Source organism: Narcine bancroftii, chromosome 4 (assembly GCF_036971445.1).
Source record: "Narcine bancroftii isolate sNarBan1 chromosome 4, sNarBan1.hap1, whole genome shotgun sequence".
NCBI classification, from domain to species: domain Eukaryota; kingdom Metazoa; phylum Chordata; class Chondrichthyes; order Torpediniformes; family Narcinidae; genus Narcine; species Narcine bancroftii.
Window position 1 is genome coordinate 313,858,569 of NC_091472.1, and position 16,619 is coordinate 313,875,187.

Here is a 16,619-nt window from a genome sequence, read left to right on the forward strand (position 1 = left end):
GGCCCTAAACATTGGCAATATATCTTTGTCTCCTAGAGACGCTGAAAAGACTGGCAGAGTTCCTCCAACATTTTGGTGTGTTTCACTCCTTGTCCCCACCACCCTTCACATCCAAGCTAACATCAGCTGCCGTTTTGTCACCTACTACGATCCCACCACTAGACACATCTTTCCCTCTCTCCTTCCTCAGAGACTGGTTCATCTATGACTCCCTCACCCATTCCTCCCTTCCCACCAATCATCCCCTTGATACCTACCCATAACTGCGGGAAGTACTACTCCTTCCTCACCACATTGAGGGCCTCAAACATTCCTTCCAAGTGAAGCAGCAGTTTACTTGTAAATCTGCTCAGGTCATCACTGCATCCAGTGCTTCTGTTGTGGCCTCTTCTATGTCGGAGACACTGGATGCAGACTGGGAGGTCACTTCATTGAACACCTTTGTTCTGTCTACTGTAATTTCTGCCGCATTTCCGTGCCATCATGTCTGTCCATGGTCTCAAGCACTCCCCAACTGAGACCACCTGCAAATTGGAGAAACAACACCTTATATTCTATCTGGGCACCCTCCAACCAGATGGCATTAACATCGACTTCCATTAGGCTACCCCAACCTCAGCCTACTCCCATCTCTCTCATTCTGTATCCTTATATCTCCTTTTCTCTACCTCACTTCCCCTTGTCTCTCTCTCTTTCTCTAAGCCCTTTGTCTCCTTTCTTCCAGGTCTGCATTCACAGCTGGCCTCCTCCCACAATCAGCTCTCACCTTTTCTCTTCTGCCCTTCCATCCTTGTCAACCTCTTGGCTGTTGGCCTGTACTCCTCCCTCGACCACTTTATTCGAATGCCTGCCTGAAAAGTTGGTTATACATCTTTGCCTTCTGTGGATGTTGCTGGTTTCTCCAGCACTTTTGTGTATTTACTACAATCGCAGCGTCCCCAGACTTGTTTCAGCCCCTCAACGATATGGAGAGGCCCTTACGTGCAGAGAAAGAAAAGCAAAAGAATATTCCCTCAGAGTCACTGAGCACCTGTGGATTTGCCTCCAGTGTCCCCACAGCTTCTGCAGCCACACAGACTCTAGTTCGGTTCAAACCATCGGCAGCCTGAGCCCAGATCCAAATCTCTGACATTAATGGAGTGACAGTGGCTTTTCCAGTTCACATCTCAACAGAAAAGTGCATGGACGTATTGCAGAATGTCAACAAGATTTTATTCCATTAATTTGCTACACATTTCAATGATCCTGTTTGCAATATTATTTCATTGATTTATTACAGAATAGTTCAATTGTTTTGTTTGATTAAACTAGAGAATATCAATTCCATGCACAACAAATTTTGTATTGTTAAGCCAAAGAGAGATAGGGGTCTATGAGGCTTGCAGCAATAATAAATCAAGCAGCAATGAAAAAGAACAATGAAAACTTTTCTTGTTTTATTGTTAGATTGATCGAGAACCAAGCACTTTGCAGCTCAAATTGAATTATATCACTTTATGGATTCCAAATGTTATCAAAATCTGAACTACATTCAGTAGGTTTAATATTCCTCTCCCTCTTCTGCTTCTCCTTCCCCTTCCATAGTCTCAGTGCCAACCTCCTCATAATCCTTCTCCAAGGCTGCCATGTCTTCACGAGCCTCGGAGAACTCCCCCTCCTCCATCCCCTCCCCCACGTACCAATGCACGAAGGCGCGCTTGGCGTACATGAGGTCAAACTTGTGGTCAAGACGGGCCCAGGCCTCGGCAATGGCTGTGGTGTTGCTCAGCATGCACACCGCACGCTGCACCTTGGCCAGGTCCCCACCGGGCACCACAGTGGGAGGCTGGTAGTTGATGCCAACCTTGAACCCAGTCGGGCACCAGTCAACAAACTGGATGGTGCGTTTGGTCTTAATGGTGGCGATGGCAGCGTTGACATCTTTGGGCACCACATCACCCCGGTAAAGCAGACAACAGGCCATGTACTTGCCATGGCGAGGGTCACACTTGACCATCTGGTTGGCTGGCTCAAAGCAGGCATTGGTGATCTCAGCCACGGATAGTTGTTCATGGTAGGCCTTCTCGGCCGAGATCACAGGAGCATAGGTAGCCAGAGGGAAGTGGATACGTGGGTATGGGACCAAGTTGGTCTGGAACTCTGTCAGATCAACATTCAAGGCACCATCAAAGCGCAGGGAGGCAGTGATGGAGGACACAATCTGACCAATTAGCCGATTCAGATTGGTGTAAGTCGGACGCTCGATATCCAGGTTTCTGCGACAGATGTCATAGATGGCTTCATTGTCTACCATGAAGGCACAGTCTGAATGCTCGAGTGTGGTGTGGGTGGTCAGGATGGAGTTGTAGGGTTCGACCACTGCAGTGGAGATCTGAGGAGCTGGGTAAATAGAAAACTCCAACTTGGACTTTTTGCCATAATCCACAGAGAGACGCTCCATCAGCAGGGAGGTGAAACCAGATCCAGTGCCTCCACCAAAGCTGTGGAAAATGAGGAAACCCTGGAGTCCTGTGCACTGGTCAGCCTGTGAATAAAACATGTAGCTTTAACCATGTTCTAGGTAATAAAGTCAAAGAATATTAAGCAGAGACCTTCTTCATTAATACAACAAATCCCTTAAGCAAAAGGTATGAATGAAAGCCACTGAGTTTATTCATATCATCCTACCAAGATATACCAAAGGGCTGTGATTTAACATTCCAGGAAATCTTAGCCTTAGGGATGCTGAATCTGAGGATTACAAAATAATGACAAAATTAGATTATGTTCACTCAGACAACAAAGTTTTAAATTCATTCACCTATAACTATATCCACTGGAGTTTCAGAGAATGAGAGAGATCATATAGAAACCTATGAAATGATTAGATAAGATGGAATCTGGTAGGGGCACAGGCAGGAGAGACAAGGGCTGTGGGACATAGCCTTAAGAGTTGGGGGAGAGATAAGGAGGAACTGCTTCTCCCAGAGAGTATGAATCGGGTATTCTCTGCCCAAGGAAGCAGTAGAGGCTGCCTCATTATATTTAAGATGCAGGTAGATTTTTGATAGTATCAGAATTAAAGGTAAAGGGAACAGGTGGGTAAGTGAAACAGTCCATGGCCAGATCAGATGTTGAATGGCGAAGCAGGCTCGACGTGTCAGATGGTTGGCTCCTGCTCTTATATTTTAGGTTTATTGACTTTTGAGGACTGAATGCTCTATCCCAGCCATTCTCATAACAATTACAGCACGGAAACAGGCCATTAGGCCCTTCTAGTCCGCACCGAACCAAACACTCCTCTCTAGTCCCACCTACCTGTACAATGACCATAACCCTCCACCTTCTTCTCATCCATATACCTGTCCAGCTTTTTCTTAAATAATAAAATTGACTCCGCCGCCACTATTTCTCCCGGAAGCTCATTCCACTCCGCTACCACTCTCTGAGTAAAGAAGTTCCCCCTCATGTTACCTCTAAACCTCTGCCCCTTAACTCTTAACTTATGTCCTCTTGTTTCAATCTCTCCTACTCTTAACGGAAATAGTCTATCCACATCTCTATGGGGGTCCAGTGCTCCCCCCCCCGTCTCTATGGGGGTCCAGTGCTCCCCCCCCCCCCAGTCCACAGCACATTTAAGTAAAAGCCTTGTTTTCTTTTTACCTCAAGTCACATAAATAATTTTTATGTAGTTGATAGGAGAAAAGTATGAACTTGATTGCTTTACAGGAAAGGGAGACCATAAACTTTGAGAAGAGTCTTTCCAAGGGGTGCGTGGGGGGGGGGATAGCCCTATCTGAAAAGCAGATAGCTTAAACAATTTTACATTGTTGAACAAATACTGAATGATGAAGATCAATGGAACAAATGGTATTCGTGTGAGTATATTTCCATGGTTCCAATTTGGTTTCTTTTCCAATTACATTTGTTGGGGATAATCAGGTGTGATAGTTTTATGCTGTCGGGCCCCGGCTACTTACAAAAGAACTTGAAAAATAGACCATGAGGTCCTTTGAACCTGCTCTCCCACATTAACATCAATTTCTCTGGTTTCCAATAAACCCCACCCCCCCACCCCACTCTGTCTCCTTTCCTCTCATTTCTCTCTCTCTCTCTCTCTCTCTCTTCCCTTTTCCCTCTGTCTCCTTTCACAGAGCCAAAATCAATTCTCACCTTCCCTCTTACCAAGTCAAGTCAAGGTTATTGTTATCTGATTGTACAAGTACAACCCGATGAAACAGTGTTCTCCGGTCCTCGGTGCAAATCACGCAGACACACAACCAGACATAACACATACAGAGAAATAATACATATGCAGGAGACAAGTATTAAAAGCTATAAAATAAATAAATAAATAGATGTTGATTTGTACAAATGAAAATCTCAGTGTGAGCAATTCCCTCACTGCCCGAGGGAAGAAGCTGTTCCTCAGCCTGGTGGCGCTGGCTCTGATCCTCCTGGATCTCTTCCCCGACGGGAGCAGCTGAAAGATTCTGTGGAAGGGGATCTCAATGATTTTGCATGGCCTCTTCAGGCAATGATTCTAGGAGATCACTTAGATTGGGGGTGGGGTGGGGGGGAAAGGAAACTCCGGTGATCCTCTCTGCCACTCTTATGGTCCTGTGACACAGCTGACCAGGATACTCTCGACAGAGCATCTCCTAACGGTGGCCAGTACCCTTGCCCGCTTCAGTTTTCTCAGGAAGTGCTGTTACGCCTACTTGACAAGTGAGGAGATGTTGGGTGTTCACGATAGGTCATTAGTTAAGTGAACTCCAAGGAACTTGGTGCTCTCCACTCTCTTTACTACAGAGTTGTTGATGTGTAGTGGAGGGTGGTCATTCCTGGTCCTCCTGAAGTCCACGATCATCTCCTTCGTCTTGTCCACGTTGAAACTCAGCTTGTTACTCTCGCACCATTTCACGAGATTTTCCATCTCTTCTCTGTCATGTGACTCATCGTGTCGCTGATGAGGCCGACGACTGTTGTGTCATCTGCAAACTTGACGACCCTGTTGGAGCTGCATCTGACGATGCATTCGTGAACAGGAGAAGGCTGAGCTCACGGCCTTGAGGGGCACCAGTGCTCAGTGTGACGGTCCTCGATACTCAGCTACCGACCCAGACAGACTGGGGTCTTTCCATTAGGAAGTTCAGGATCCAGCTACAGAGAGGCGGGGGGGTTGAGTCCCAGTGAGGACAGCTTCTCACCAGCCTCTCTTCATATCCAATTATCACCTTTATTTTGTTAGTCTGGACTCCTCCCCCTCCTATTCTTTCCCAGTCTTTATTGAGAAGCCCGACTTTTTTTCAGACCTTTTGGCCCTGCAAGACCAGCTGAATTCCTCGCGCATTTACTGTGTGTTTTTACAGATTTCTTCTTTATCCACATTATACTGTATTTGCAAAGCCTTTTCCCAGTCAGTCTGTCTCAATCTACTTGAAGACTAATTGAGTTCACATTCACCACTTCAGCTGGCAGCTCATTCCACAATCCCATCATTCACTGTGTGAAGAAGTTCCCCTAATGTTCCCCCTAAACTTTTCCCCCTTCACCCTAAACCCATGGTTATCTCAGAGTGGAAAAGCATACTTGCATTTACTCTATCTATACCTATCATAATGGAACACCTAATATACCACCTGGCCACTCTCCTCCCGGATGGCATTAACATCAACCTCCAGTTTTCCATTAGGTCACTTTCCTATCTCCCTCTCTACAGCATCCATCTATCTCCTTTCCACCAGCTCTGCCCCTCTCAGCTCTTCTCTTATGCCCTCCCTCCCATACCCACCTCTGACCTCTTGCCCTGTGGGCACCTGTTCCTCCCCTGCTCCCACCATTTTATTCAGACGTCTGTTTGCATTTTGCTCATACTTTGAAGGGCTCCGAAATGTTAGCTAAGTACATTACAATGTGTAATTTTCTGACTTTTATCAGCATTTTTGAGTAAACTTGAAATCACTCTGAAACATTCTCACAATCCAACCCAGGTCTGCGTCACTGACAAACTTCGAAATATTGTATTTTGTTCCCTCATTCAAATCATAAAATTCTAAAAAGATCTGCCGAAATAATAATCACCGCAATACAGTTACTATCTGTCACGCTGAGAAAAAAAGCCATTTAGTCTTGTTCCCTGCCTCCTTTTTGCCAGCTGATGTCAGCTGGAGGGTCACTACCCCCAGGGAATTGTGGGTTTGTGGAACAGGCTGGCATTTTATCATCCTTTGACATTTCAAAGTTATGAAATGTGCTATATTAATGCAAATCTTTTTGCCAGACGTGATATATGAATTGATCGTCCTTGGGTTCATCCTCACCAGTTTTCGAAGTCTATCCAGTACCAGATCAATCAGTTCCTTGCCAATGGTGTAGTGCCCACGAGCATAATTGTTGGCAGCGTCTTCCTTGCCAGTGATAAGCTGCTCGGGGTGAAACAGCTGGCGATAGGTACCTGTACGGACCTCATCTGCAAAGCATCATTACATGGTTTATTTACTTTTGGGATGTTGTAAGTAATAACTCACAGGTTTGTGCTTGACCAAAACACAAACGTGCTGGAGAAACTCAGCAGGTCACGCAGTGTCCATAAGAGGTAAAAGGTAACCAAGGTTTCAGGCCTGAGCCTTTCGTCACCCACTGAGTTTACACAACATAATTGTGTATTGCACTCGACCCCCGCATCTCCAGATTTTCTCGTTTAAATTATATGATGGGTACAATTACAACATTTAAAAAACATTTAGAGAGCTATATAGATAGGAATGGTTTAGAGGGATATGGGCCAAAAGCCTTTAAATGGAACTATTTTAGATAGACAACTTGTTCAGCAAAGGTGCGTTGGACCAAAGGGCCTGTTTCCATGTTATAAAACTCCATGATTCTATCAAGGCCATGCCTAGTTGAAAAAAATACCACAGGCACTTAGGTCTGGAGCTCAAGAGCAATCAAATTAGTAACACATCTCCAACTAAGCATGTCATTAACATGGTGGTACTTCGTCTAAACGGGAGTGGCCAAACTACAGACCCCAGGCCACACAGCCTGTTGCCCATTTTCATCTAGCCCATCTGGAAAAAAGGCAGGGGTGCCAGAGCTCCCACTGGTGTCAACCCGTGGGGGGCAAAGTCTCAGCTCTCCCTCGCAGGGTCCAACCACCCAGACTGACTGCCATCAGCTCTGTACAGGTACAGGCTTTAAATAGCCTGTTAAAGGAACTGACGATGGTTGAAAACTGCCAATCTTAATATTGTTTGGCCCTTGACTCCTTACGTTTTCCTGTACGTGGCCCACAACCAAACTTGTCTCAAGTCTCTGACAATCAGGTTTGAATTTATTGTACCACCTTTCCAACTGAGATGTGTAAGATGATAAAAAGCATTTAATGGATTAAGAAGAGAATGTTTCTGGTGGTAGTTGGGGCGAGTTTAGAACAAGGAAGAAATACTTTAAATGTCCAGCAAGACCCTTTAGGGCTCATGGAAAACATAATTTCTTCACACAAGGTAGAGGATACCTGGGACTCCTCCTCAGCTCTCACTAATCATTACTTGATGTTCCCTCCAGAATAAAAACATTGGGGAATGGAACTTTATTAAAAATACATACATTAAAATGCAATTAATTTATGCTAAAAAGAATTACATGACTATTGATAAATTTAACATAAAAATGAGCAATTATCTAATCAAAAGCTGAGCAGGCTAAGAAATTGAATGGTGGGCTTTTGCATCCTATATTTCACAGTTGAAAATACACACATGAGAAGACAGTTTAAATACCTCTATTTTTTACACTCATTCCTCCATCCAACAGTTCATTCTTTCATTGACCTTACCAATCACAGTCGGTTCTAGATCAACAAAAACAGCTCGAGGGACGTGCTTCCCTGCTCCAGTCTCGCTGAAGAAGGTGTTGAAGGAGTCATCTCCACCTCCAATGGTCTTGTCACTCGGCATCTGTCCATCAGGCTGGATACCATGCTCTAAGCAGTAGAGCTCCCAGCAGGCATTGCCCATCTGGACACCAGCCTGGCCAACGTGGATGGAGATACATTCACGCTGTAAGGCAAAAACGAACAACACATTAACAAGCTGGCTTCCTCCTAGCTTTTACTTCATCATAACCTTTTTTACTGTTTGTTTCTCACTCATGCATTTATCTAGCTTCTCTTGAATGCATTTAAACCAATGTCATCGTATCCACAATTAGAAGAACACTTGATTGTAGTGGAGGGACATAAGAAGACCTCAACCACTCCATTTTGTAGATTAAAAGGTTATTTAGGAAGGCTGGAGGTGTGGGCTGAGAAATGGCTGATGGAATTTAATACAGATAAATGTGAGGTGCTACATTTTGGAAAGGCAAATTTAAATAGGTCATATACATTGAATGGTAGACAATTGAGGAGTGCAGAGCAATAAAGGGATTTAGGAGTTATGGTAAATAGTACCCTCAAGGCTGATACTCAGGTAGATGGTGTGGTGAAGAAGGCATTTGGAATGTTGGCCTTCATAAATCGAAGTATTGAATTCAAGAGTAGGGAGGTTATGATGAAATTGTACAAGGCATTGGTGAGGCCAAATTTGGAGTACTGTGAACAGTTTTGGTCACCAAATTATAGGAAAGATATAAACAAAATAGAGAGAGTGCAGAGAAGGTTCACGAGAATGTTGACAGGATTTCAGGGTCTGAGTTATAGGGAAAGGTTGTGCAGACTGGGGCTTTTTTCTCTGGAGCGTAGAAGATTGAGGGGGGACTTGATGGAGGTGTTCAAGATTTTAAAAGGGACAGACAGAGTAAATGTGGATAGGCTTTTTCAATTAAGAAAGGGGGAGATTCAAACTAGAGGACATGGTTTAAGATTGAAGGGGGATAATTATAAGGGGAACATGAGGGGAAATTTCTTTACACAGAGGGTGGTGGGGATGTGGAATGAGCTTCCGGCAGACGTGGTCGAGGCGGGATCGTTGGTTACATTTAAAGAAAGACTGGATCGTTACATGGATAGGAGGGGACTAGAGGGGTATGGACCGGGTGCTGGTCAGTGGGACTAGGAGGGTGGGGATTTGCTACGGCATGGACTAGTAGGGCCGAACTGGCCTGTTCTGTGCTGTAAGTGGTTATATGGTTATATGGAATGTAAAAATGTCCCTCTTACCTCATTACATCGAAAACATTTATCAGAGTGATTGGGGTTAAGAACATTTAAATGATAAGGAGCATAATATAACTGATGTAGAAAATTGTATTGAACCATTTGATATTTAGCATTAATCGTATTTGTGAGGGCAGATTATTAGTTATACTACGAGAGTTAAGAAACAATATATGGCAGAGAGTTTAGAGTTGGAGAAATGAATTACTGAGTTAGAGAAGGAATTTCAGAAAGATGCCACAGAAGCTAAAAAAAAAGTGGCTCTGGCAAACTTGAAATTACGTTATAATACTTTGCAAACTTATCAATTTGAGCATTTAATTAATCAATCTAAGCAGCGTTATTATGAATTGGGTGAGAGGGCACACAAGGTACTTGCATGGCAATTAAAAACAGAACAGGTTTCATGGACTATTAATGCTGTTAAAAAGAATTCAATAGTTACCTATAAACCTCAGGAAATTAATGACCAGTTTTATTCATTTTATCAAAAATTATATACTTCTGAGGGGAAACAGGATAACAATTCTATTGAATCTTATTTATCTAAATTAATGTTACCGGTATTAGGGGAGGAAGATGTTATGGAATTGGAATCTCCATTTACAGATTTTGAGATTAAGGAGATGCCAAATGGAAAGTCACCGGGGGATGATGGATTCTCTGTGGAATTTTATAAAAAAATTTATGAAAACTTATCTTCTGCATTTGGGGATGTATTACAACAAATAACTGAAGAACAGGAGTTACTGGAATCTTGTTCAAGTGCTTTAATTACTGTAATTCTGAAAAAAGATAGAGATCCATTGAAAGTGTCTTCATATAGACCTATTTCTTTATTGAATGTTGATTATAAAATTATAGCAAAAGTGTTAGCAAATCCACTTGCCAAGTATTTACCTAAATTGATACGTATTGATCAAACAGGTTTTATTAAGAATAGGAATGCATCAGATTATTCTTCCATTGATAACTTTGGTCAATACATATCGAAAGCAGCCACCAATGGTGATTGCGCTAGATGCGGAAAAAGCCTTTGATAGGGTTGAATGGAATTTTTTATTTAAGGTGTTAGAGAAGTTTAAATTTGGCCCTTTTTTTATTGGTTGGGTTAAAGCTTTATATACAAACCAAATTGCTAGGGTGGTGACAAATGGTCAAGTTTCCTTACCATTCAAATTGACACGTTCGACCCTGCAAGGGTGTCCATTGTTAGGGTTAGGGTTAACCCTTGTTTGCATTGGCTTTTGAACCGTTAGCTGAGACAATAAGACAGAATGAAAAAATAAGAGGGATGAGAGTTATGGATGAGGAATATAAGATGAGGTTTTGATATACTTGACAGAACCAAAACAGTCATTGTCACATTTGCAGAAATGTGTATTACAATTTGGAAAATTATCTGGATATAAAGTTAATTGGGATAAGAGTGAAATTTTGCCAGTTGGAGAGGGTGATTATTCAAAGTATAAAAATATTATAAAATTGAAATGGTCCAATAAAATTAAATATTTAGGAATTATCAATCATTATATAAGTTAAATTATGTATTAAAAAAGATTAAAGCAGATTTAATTAAATGGAAAGACATTCCGTTAACTTTAATTGGTCGAGTAAATTGTATTAAGATGAACATTTTTCCTCGAATCCAATATTTATTTCAATTAATACCATGTTCCCTTTCAAAGGGTTTTTTCAGGATTTAAATAAAGTTGTGAGGGTATTTTTATGGAAAGGTAAATTACCGCAGGTAGCATGGTATAAACTTACATGGAAATATGTGTTAGATGGACTCAGTTACCTCATTTTCAAAATTATGATGAAGCAGCTCAGTTGAAATTTGTTAGTAGATTGCTGGACTTGGACCAACCTCCAAGTTGGGTGAAAGTGGAGATGGCTTGTATTTCTGAAGTTGAGGTGCATCAATTTATATTTCAATGGAATATGAATTTGTTGCGGGAATATAATATGCCAGTATTAAAACATTTGTTAAAGGTATGGACTAGAAGAAATAAGGTTCTAGGATCAAAAGGTAAATTATCAATTTTAACCCCATTATATAATAATCAGCTTATTCCTTTTTCAATTTTTAATAATCATTTAAAGAGTTGGGATTCTAAGGGTATAAAGATATTGCAGGATTGTTTTGAGGAAGGACAGCTTCTTTCTTTTAATCAATTGAGGGAATGATTTGGTATCTCTGAAAATTCTCTGTTTGTTTATTACCAACTTAGAGCTTTGGTAAAAGATATCCATGGTAAAGAGATGATTTTACCTGTATTGACAAAATTTGAATCTTTGCTTTCCTCTATACCAAAAAAGGGTTATATTTCAGTTATGTATCAAGTGTTACAAGACAATATGGATAAACCAGACTGGAAGTCTAAGCTTAAATGGGAAAATTATTTAACTTTTATTTTTCCGAAGGATATGTGTTATGATAATGTAACTAAACTGATGAATGTACAATATGGAATGGTTAATTATAATTTTTTACATCAATTATATTTAACCAGAGAAATTGAAAAAATATGGTTTTAGTCATTCGGATTCTTGTTTTCGATATGGTTTATGTACTGGAACTTTTTTACATGCTGTTTGGACCTGTGTTAAAGTACAACCAGTTTGGGAACAAATTAGGTTAGTTTTGGGAAAAATGATCTAATATTAAGTTACCATTAGACCCATCTATTTTTCTAATGAGCTACATGGTTCCTTTAAGAGGATTAGGGTTGGATAAGTTTCAAATTGCATTTGTACGATTAGTGTTGTCTGTGGCTAGTACATGAAAAGATAATATAGCGATTAATATAATATGTTGGCAGAATGAATTGAAAGCTTGTATCATTATGGAAAAATTTACATATAATCTACATGACAATTATTTTTTTTGTTAATAAGTGGCTACCTTATTTGGAATACATTTGGATGTACTTTGATTTATTAAAAACTTTTAGTTTTTTTTGTTTATCTTCTTGGCTCTTCTTAAGAGAACTGGGTGATGGGGTGGGAGGGTGTTGTTTTTTTTTGTGTTTTATTTTATATCTATACATATACAAAATTGTTCTTATTGGATTGTATACTGTTTTTTCTTAATGATCTTTTAAATAAGTAAAGTTTTTTTTAAATCATATTTGTAACACTCTCTGGACCAGATTGCTTCTTGAATTTGTATATTTAAATCTTTTTCCCATCTTTGTTTAGATTTATATAAATCCTTTTTCCCCATAATATCGTGCAATTTTATATACATATCGGTAATAACTTTCTCAATATCTGTAATTAAATATTCAAATTGACTTTTCTCCAGAAGTCTTAAATTTGTACCTAATTTCATTTTTAAATAAGATTTAAGTTGCTAATATGCAAAAATTGTATTATTTTGTATGTCTTATTTCTACTTCAATTGTCCTCTGTATACTAATCACGCTGCTCTCCAGCCTGCAGCTGACATGGACATTACCCCTCCATTAATCTTCGTCCGCGAAGCCAAGCCAAAGACCTATCAACTATCAAATAAAAAGAAATAAATTGATTTTGTCTTAGCAACATTTAAGGTATTTGATCATTTTTAATTCCTCTCTCCACATGGATCCCGTTCCATATCTTCAATAAATGTTGTAAAATCGGTGCTTCTATTTTCCCTTTCAGTAATTCACTATTCCACTTATACAAAAACTGCTCTGGAGTCGTTTCTCCAATTTTATTCATTTCAATCTGAACTCAAGCTGTTTACTCGCCAATGTGATAACAGGAGGACAAGAATTTTAATTGAGCTGCTTTATAATAATTGTTAAAATTTGGTGATCTCAGTCCACCTTGTTCTAATTTTCAAGTTAGTTTTTCCAAGGCTATTCTTGGCATTTTACCTTTCCAAATAAATTCTCGTACATATTTATTTAAATTTCATTTTAAAAAAACTTTTCTGGTACACAAATGTGCTGGAGAAACTCAACAGGTACCACAGGATCTACGAAAAGTGAAATGGTAACCAGTGTTTCAGGCCTGAGCCCTTTATCAAGGTATGAGCAAAAAACAAGCCTGAATAAAGAGGTGGGAGGGAGGGGTGGGGGGGGGGGGGAGGAGAGAAAGGGCAAGGGAGGAGAGCAGGCTAACAGGTAAGGGCTCATAGGTGGATACAGATAAGAGCAAAAAAGCAGAGAAGTGATGGGGAGAGGGGGAATCTAGAACTAGGCTTAGCTTCAGCATAATGTGTCACCCAGAGATGTGGAGGTATTTCTTTATGAATCTTTAGAATTCAGTACCTCAGAGAGCTGTAGCAGTCATTAAATGTAATGAAGTTAATTGGAGCAGCAATTCTGGATGCTCTCCATCCAAATGGCATTAACGTCGATTTCTCCAGTTTCCATGAGGCTATTCCCTGTCTCCCTCTCTTCCTCCTTTACTCCAGCTCTCCACCCCCTTCCTTCTCCATTCAGAGAGCTATTCCCCTCCCCCTATCACTTCTCAGTGTTTTTTCTCTTGCACCCTCTCACTCATGTCTACCTATGACCTCCTGCCTGTGATCCTGTGCCCTCCCTCACCATTTTATTCAGGCTCCTGTCTGCATTTTGCTCATACTTTGATGTGATACACTTTATTGTCATTATGCTGGTATACCAGCCTCTGAAACATGGTTAGCATCGACCGGAATATAAAATAGAATACAATCCAATAAACACATACAATTAAAAAAGCATGCAATAAACCATGTACAATAAATTCTAAAATAAATTATTTTTTTAAAAATTACTGCTTTTGAAATATAAGTGCAGCACTGCTCAACACTGTGAATTGGTATTTAACATTATCACGGCTTCACGAGAAAACCTCTTTGTAAGTCTGATAGTTCTCGAGGGAAGGCTCCTATAATTTCTGCCTGATGGTGGGAGAGTAGATAGTTCATGTTGAGGGTGTGTTGCGTCTTTAATAGTCCTTGCCCTGACCAAACATCATCTCCCGTAGATAGATTTGATGGGAGGTAATTGCATTCCAACAGTCCGTTGGGCCGTTTTCATTACCCGCTGGAGTGCCTTCCTATCTTGTGCGGAACAATTCCCAAACCACAGTGAAATACTGTACGTCAGCACATTCTCAATAGTACATCTAGAAAAATAAAACAGCACTCTGGGGCTGAGGTGTGACTTTCTCACACATCTCAAAAAATAAAGACGTTGTTGTGCCTTTTTGATCACCATTGATGAATTCAAAGACCAACTGAGGTCATCAGCGATATGGACCCCCAGGAATTTGAAGCTCTGTAACTGCTCCACCACCACTCCATTGATGTAAATCGGGAATGTGTGTGTGGCTTACCGACCGTCTAAAATCCACAGTAATCTCTTTTGTCTTCTGGATAATTGTTCTCAGCTCATGACAAGGCTAGGTGCTGAATCTCACCCTTACAGGCTGTTTTATCGTCCCCTGTGATCAGGCCTACCATGTGGTGTCATCTGCAAACTTTATATTTAAGTTTGAGTTGTACATAGTAATGCAAATGGAGGTATATGTGGTATACAGAAGGGGGCTCAGCACACGACCTTGGGGCATTCCGGTGATCAAGGTGATACTGGAGGAGAAAATATTCTCCAACCTAACAGACTAGGATCTGTTAGTAAGGAAATCCAGAATCCAATTTCAAAGGGATGAGCTGATACCATATGAACAAAGTTTGGTTATCAACTTTCGTGGTATGACAAATGTTGAAAGATGAACTATAATCAATAATTAGTAATCTTACATAAGAGTTCAGTCTATCCTTGATGAAGGGCTCAAGCCTGAAACGTTGGTTATGTATCTTTATACATAAAGAAAGCTGCATGTCTTGCTGAGTTAATCCAGCATTTTTGGGTAAATTAAATGTATTCCCCACTGGCAGACAAATATTCGGACCATAGCAGAACCAAGAGTAATGGAGAACTGGCAGAAAAACTGGAGCCAAGACCTGGTCAGTCATTATTTTAACAAATAATGCTTATTACTTTCTGCTGTACCTTTTTCTTTTGTCCAAATATCATTTCAATAAGAAATGCAAGTAAGTGTGCTGGAGAGATGAGACTGTGGAAAGCCCTACATGTTTTTGGAGGGTGGGAGAAAACTGGAGCACCCGGAGGTAATCTATGCAGACACAGGGACAGCGTACAAACTCCGTACAGACAACACCAGATTCAAACCCAGGTCACTGTAATAGCATTGCACTAATCACTACACGAACCATGCCACCCAAGAAAATATGAGCAGGATTAGGCCATTAGGTTGTTCGGGCCGGCCCCATTATTTAATATGATCATGTCAGATCTTCACTGACCTGAACTCCTGTGCTACTTCTCCATACCCCTCTTTTCTTTGATCCATCAGACATTTATCCACTTCAATTTTAAATATTTCCAATGATCCAGCTTCCATCATCTTCTGGGACAGAGAATTCTAGAGATTCACCACCCTCTGTGATAAGAAATTTCTATATACCTCAGTTGTGAACAACATCCCCTTATTTTAAGAGTTGTTTGAGATCCTCCTTCTCGTGAAAACATTCCAGTACTCTGCTCTTAGTATCTGTGGTGCACTGTTAGCCAGAATCAGACACACACAAAGATAAAGACTGTACAACAGGCTTTAATCCACAAAGACAGTGGTTCCCAACCTTTTATCTTTCCACTCACATCCCACTTTAAGTCATCCCTATGCCATCGGTGCTCTGTGATTAGTAAGGGATTGCTTAACGTGGGATGTGGGTGGGAAGGGAAGGTTGAGAATCACTGCTCTAGACCCAATAGTTACTGAAATATCTGGCTTGAGAAAAATTGTCATTGGCCCATTTCCTTTGGAGCTCTGAAACCATCCACATAACGAGTCAATGAGGGATGATTAAAACAGTGGTTTTCAAACATTTTCTTTTCACCCACATCCCACCTTAAACAATCCCTTACTAATCACAGAGCACTTATGGTATAGGGATTACTTAAAGTGGTGTGTGAGTAGAAAGAAAAAGGTTGAGAACCACTGCACAAAGACTTCCACAGAGCCAGGCTGGCTGTAGCTGCAGTAACTCTGAGTGAGCTTCGGGAGGCCGGCGCAAGCTTATAAACCAGAGGGTGATTGACACCCGACCAGGTGGGGCTTGATCCATTCAGGCTGACTGATTGACAGCCGGCCAGATGTTGTCCTGCCCCCTTACACTCCTGCAGGTACAGAGGTTGCCCCCTGCAGTAGGCCGGCAGTACCCTCCTGCAGGTACAGAGGTTACCCCTGCAGTAGGCCGGCGGTACCTTCCTGCAGGTACAGAGGTTGCCCCTTGCAGTAGGCCGGAGATACCCTCCTGCAGGTACAGAGGTTGCCCCCTGCAGTAGGCCGGCGGTACACTCCTGCAGATACAGAGGTTGTCCCCTGCAGTAGGCCAGCGGTACCCTCCTGCAGGTACAGAGGTTGCCCCCTGCAGTAGGCCGGCGGTACACTCCTGCAGATACAGAGGTTGTCCCCT

The 16,619-nt window shown here is 41.4% G+C and overlaps 1 protein-coding gene across 2 annotated transcripts in view; it reads right to left on the reverse strand.

The window, feature by feature from the left end:
- Positions 1-1,195: 1,195 nt before the first annotated feature.
- The window catches only part of LOC138762268 (tubulin alpha-1D chain-like), a 67,020-nt gene continuing 51,596 nt past the window's right edge, over positions 1,196-16,619 (reverse strand). Inside the window, exons 3-6 of one of the 2 annotated variants that reach the window (XM_069935959.1) lie at positions 10,311-10,398; positions 7,820-8,042; positions 6,303-6,451; positions 1,196-2,524 (exon numbers count right to left, since the gene is read on the reverse strand). In XM_069935959.1, coding sequence (XP_069792060.1) covers positions 1,541-2,524; positions 6,303-6,451; positions 7,820-8,042; positions 10,311-10,313 — 1,359 coding nt within the window. In that variant the 5' untranslated portion in view covers positions 10,314-10,398 and the 3' untranslated portion in view covers positions 1,196-1,540. The remainder of the gene's footprint in view (positions 2,525-6,302; positions 6,452-7,819; positions 8,043-10,310; positions 10,399-16,619) is intronic. The other variant, XM_069935958.1, reaches the window with a different exon arrangement.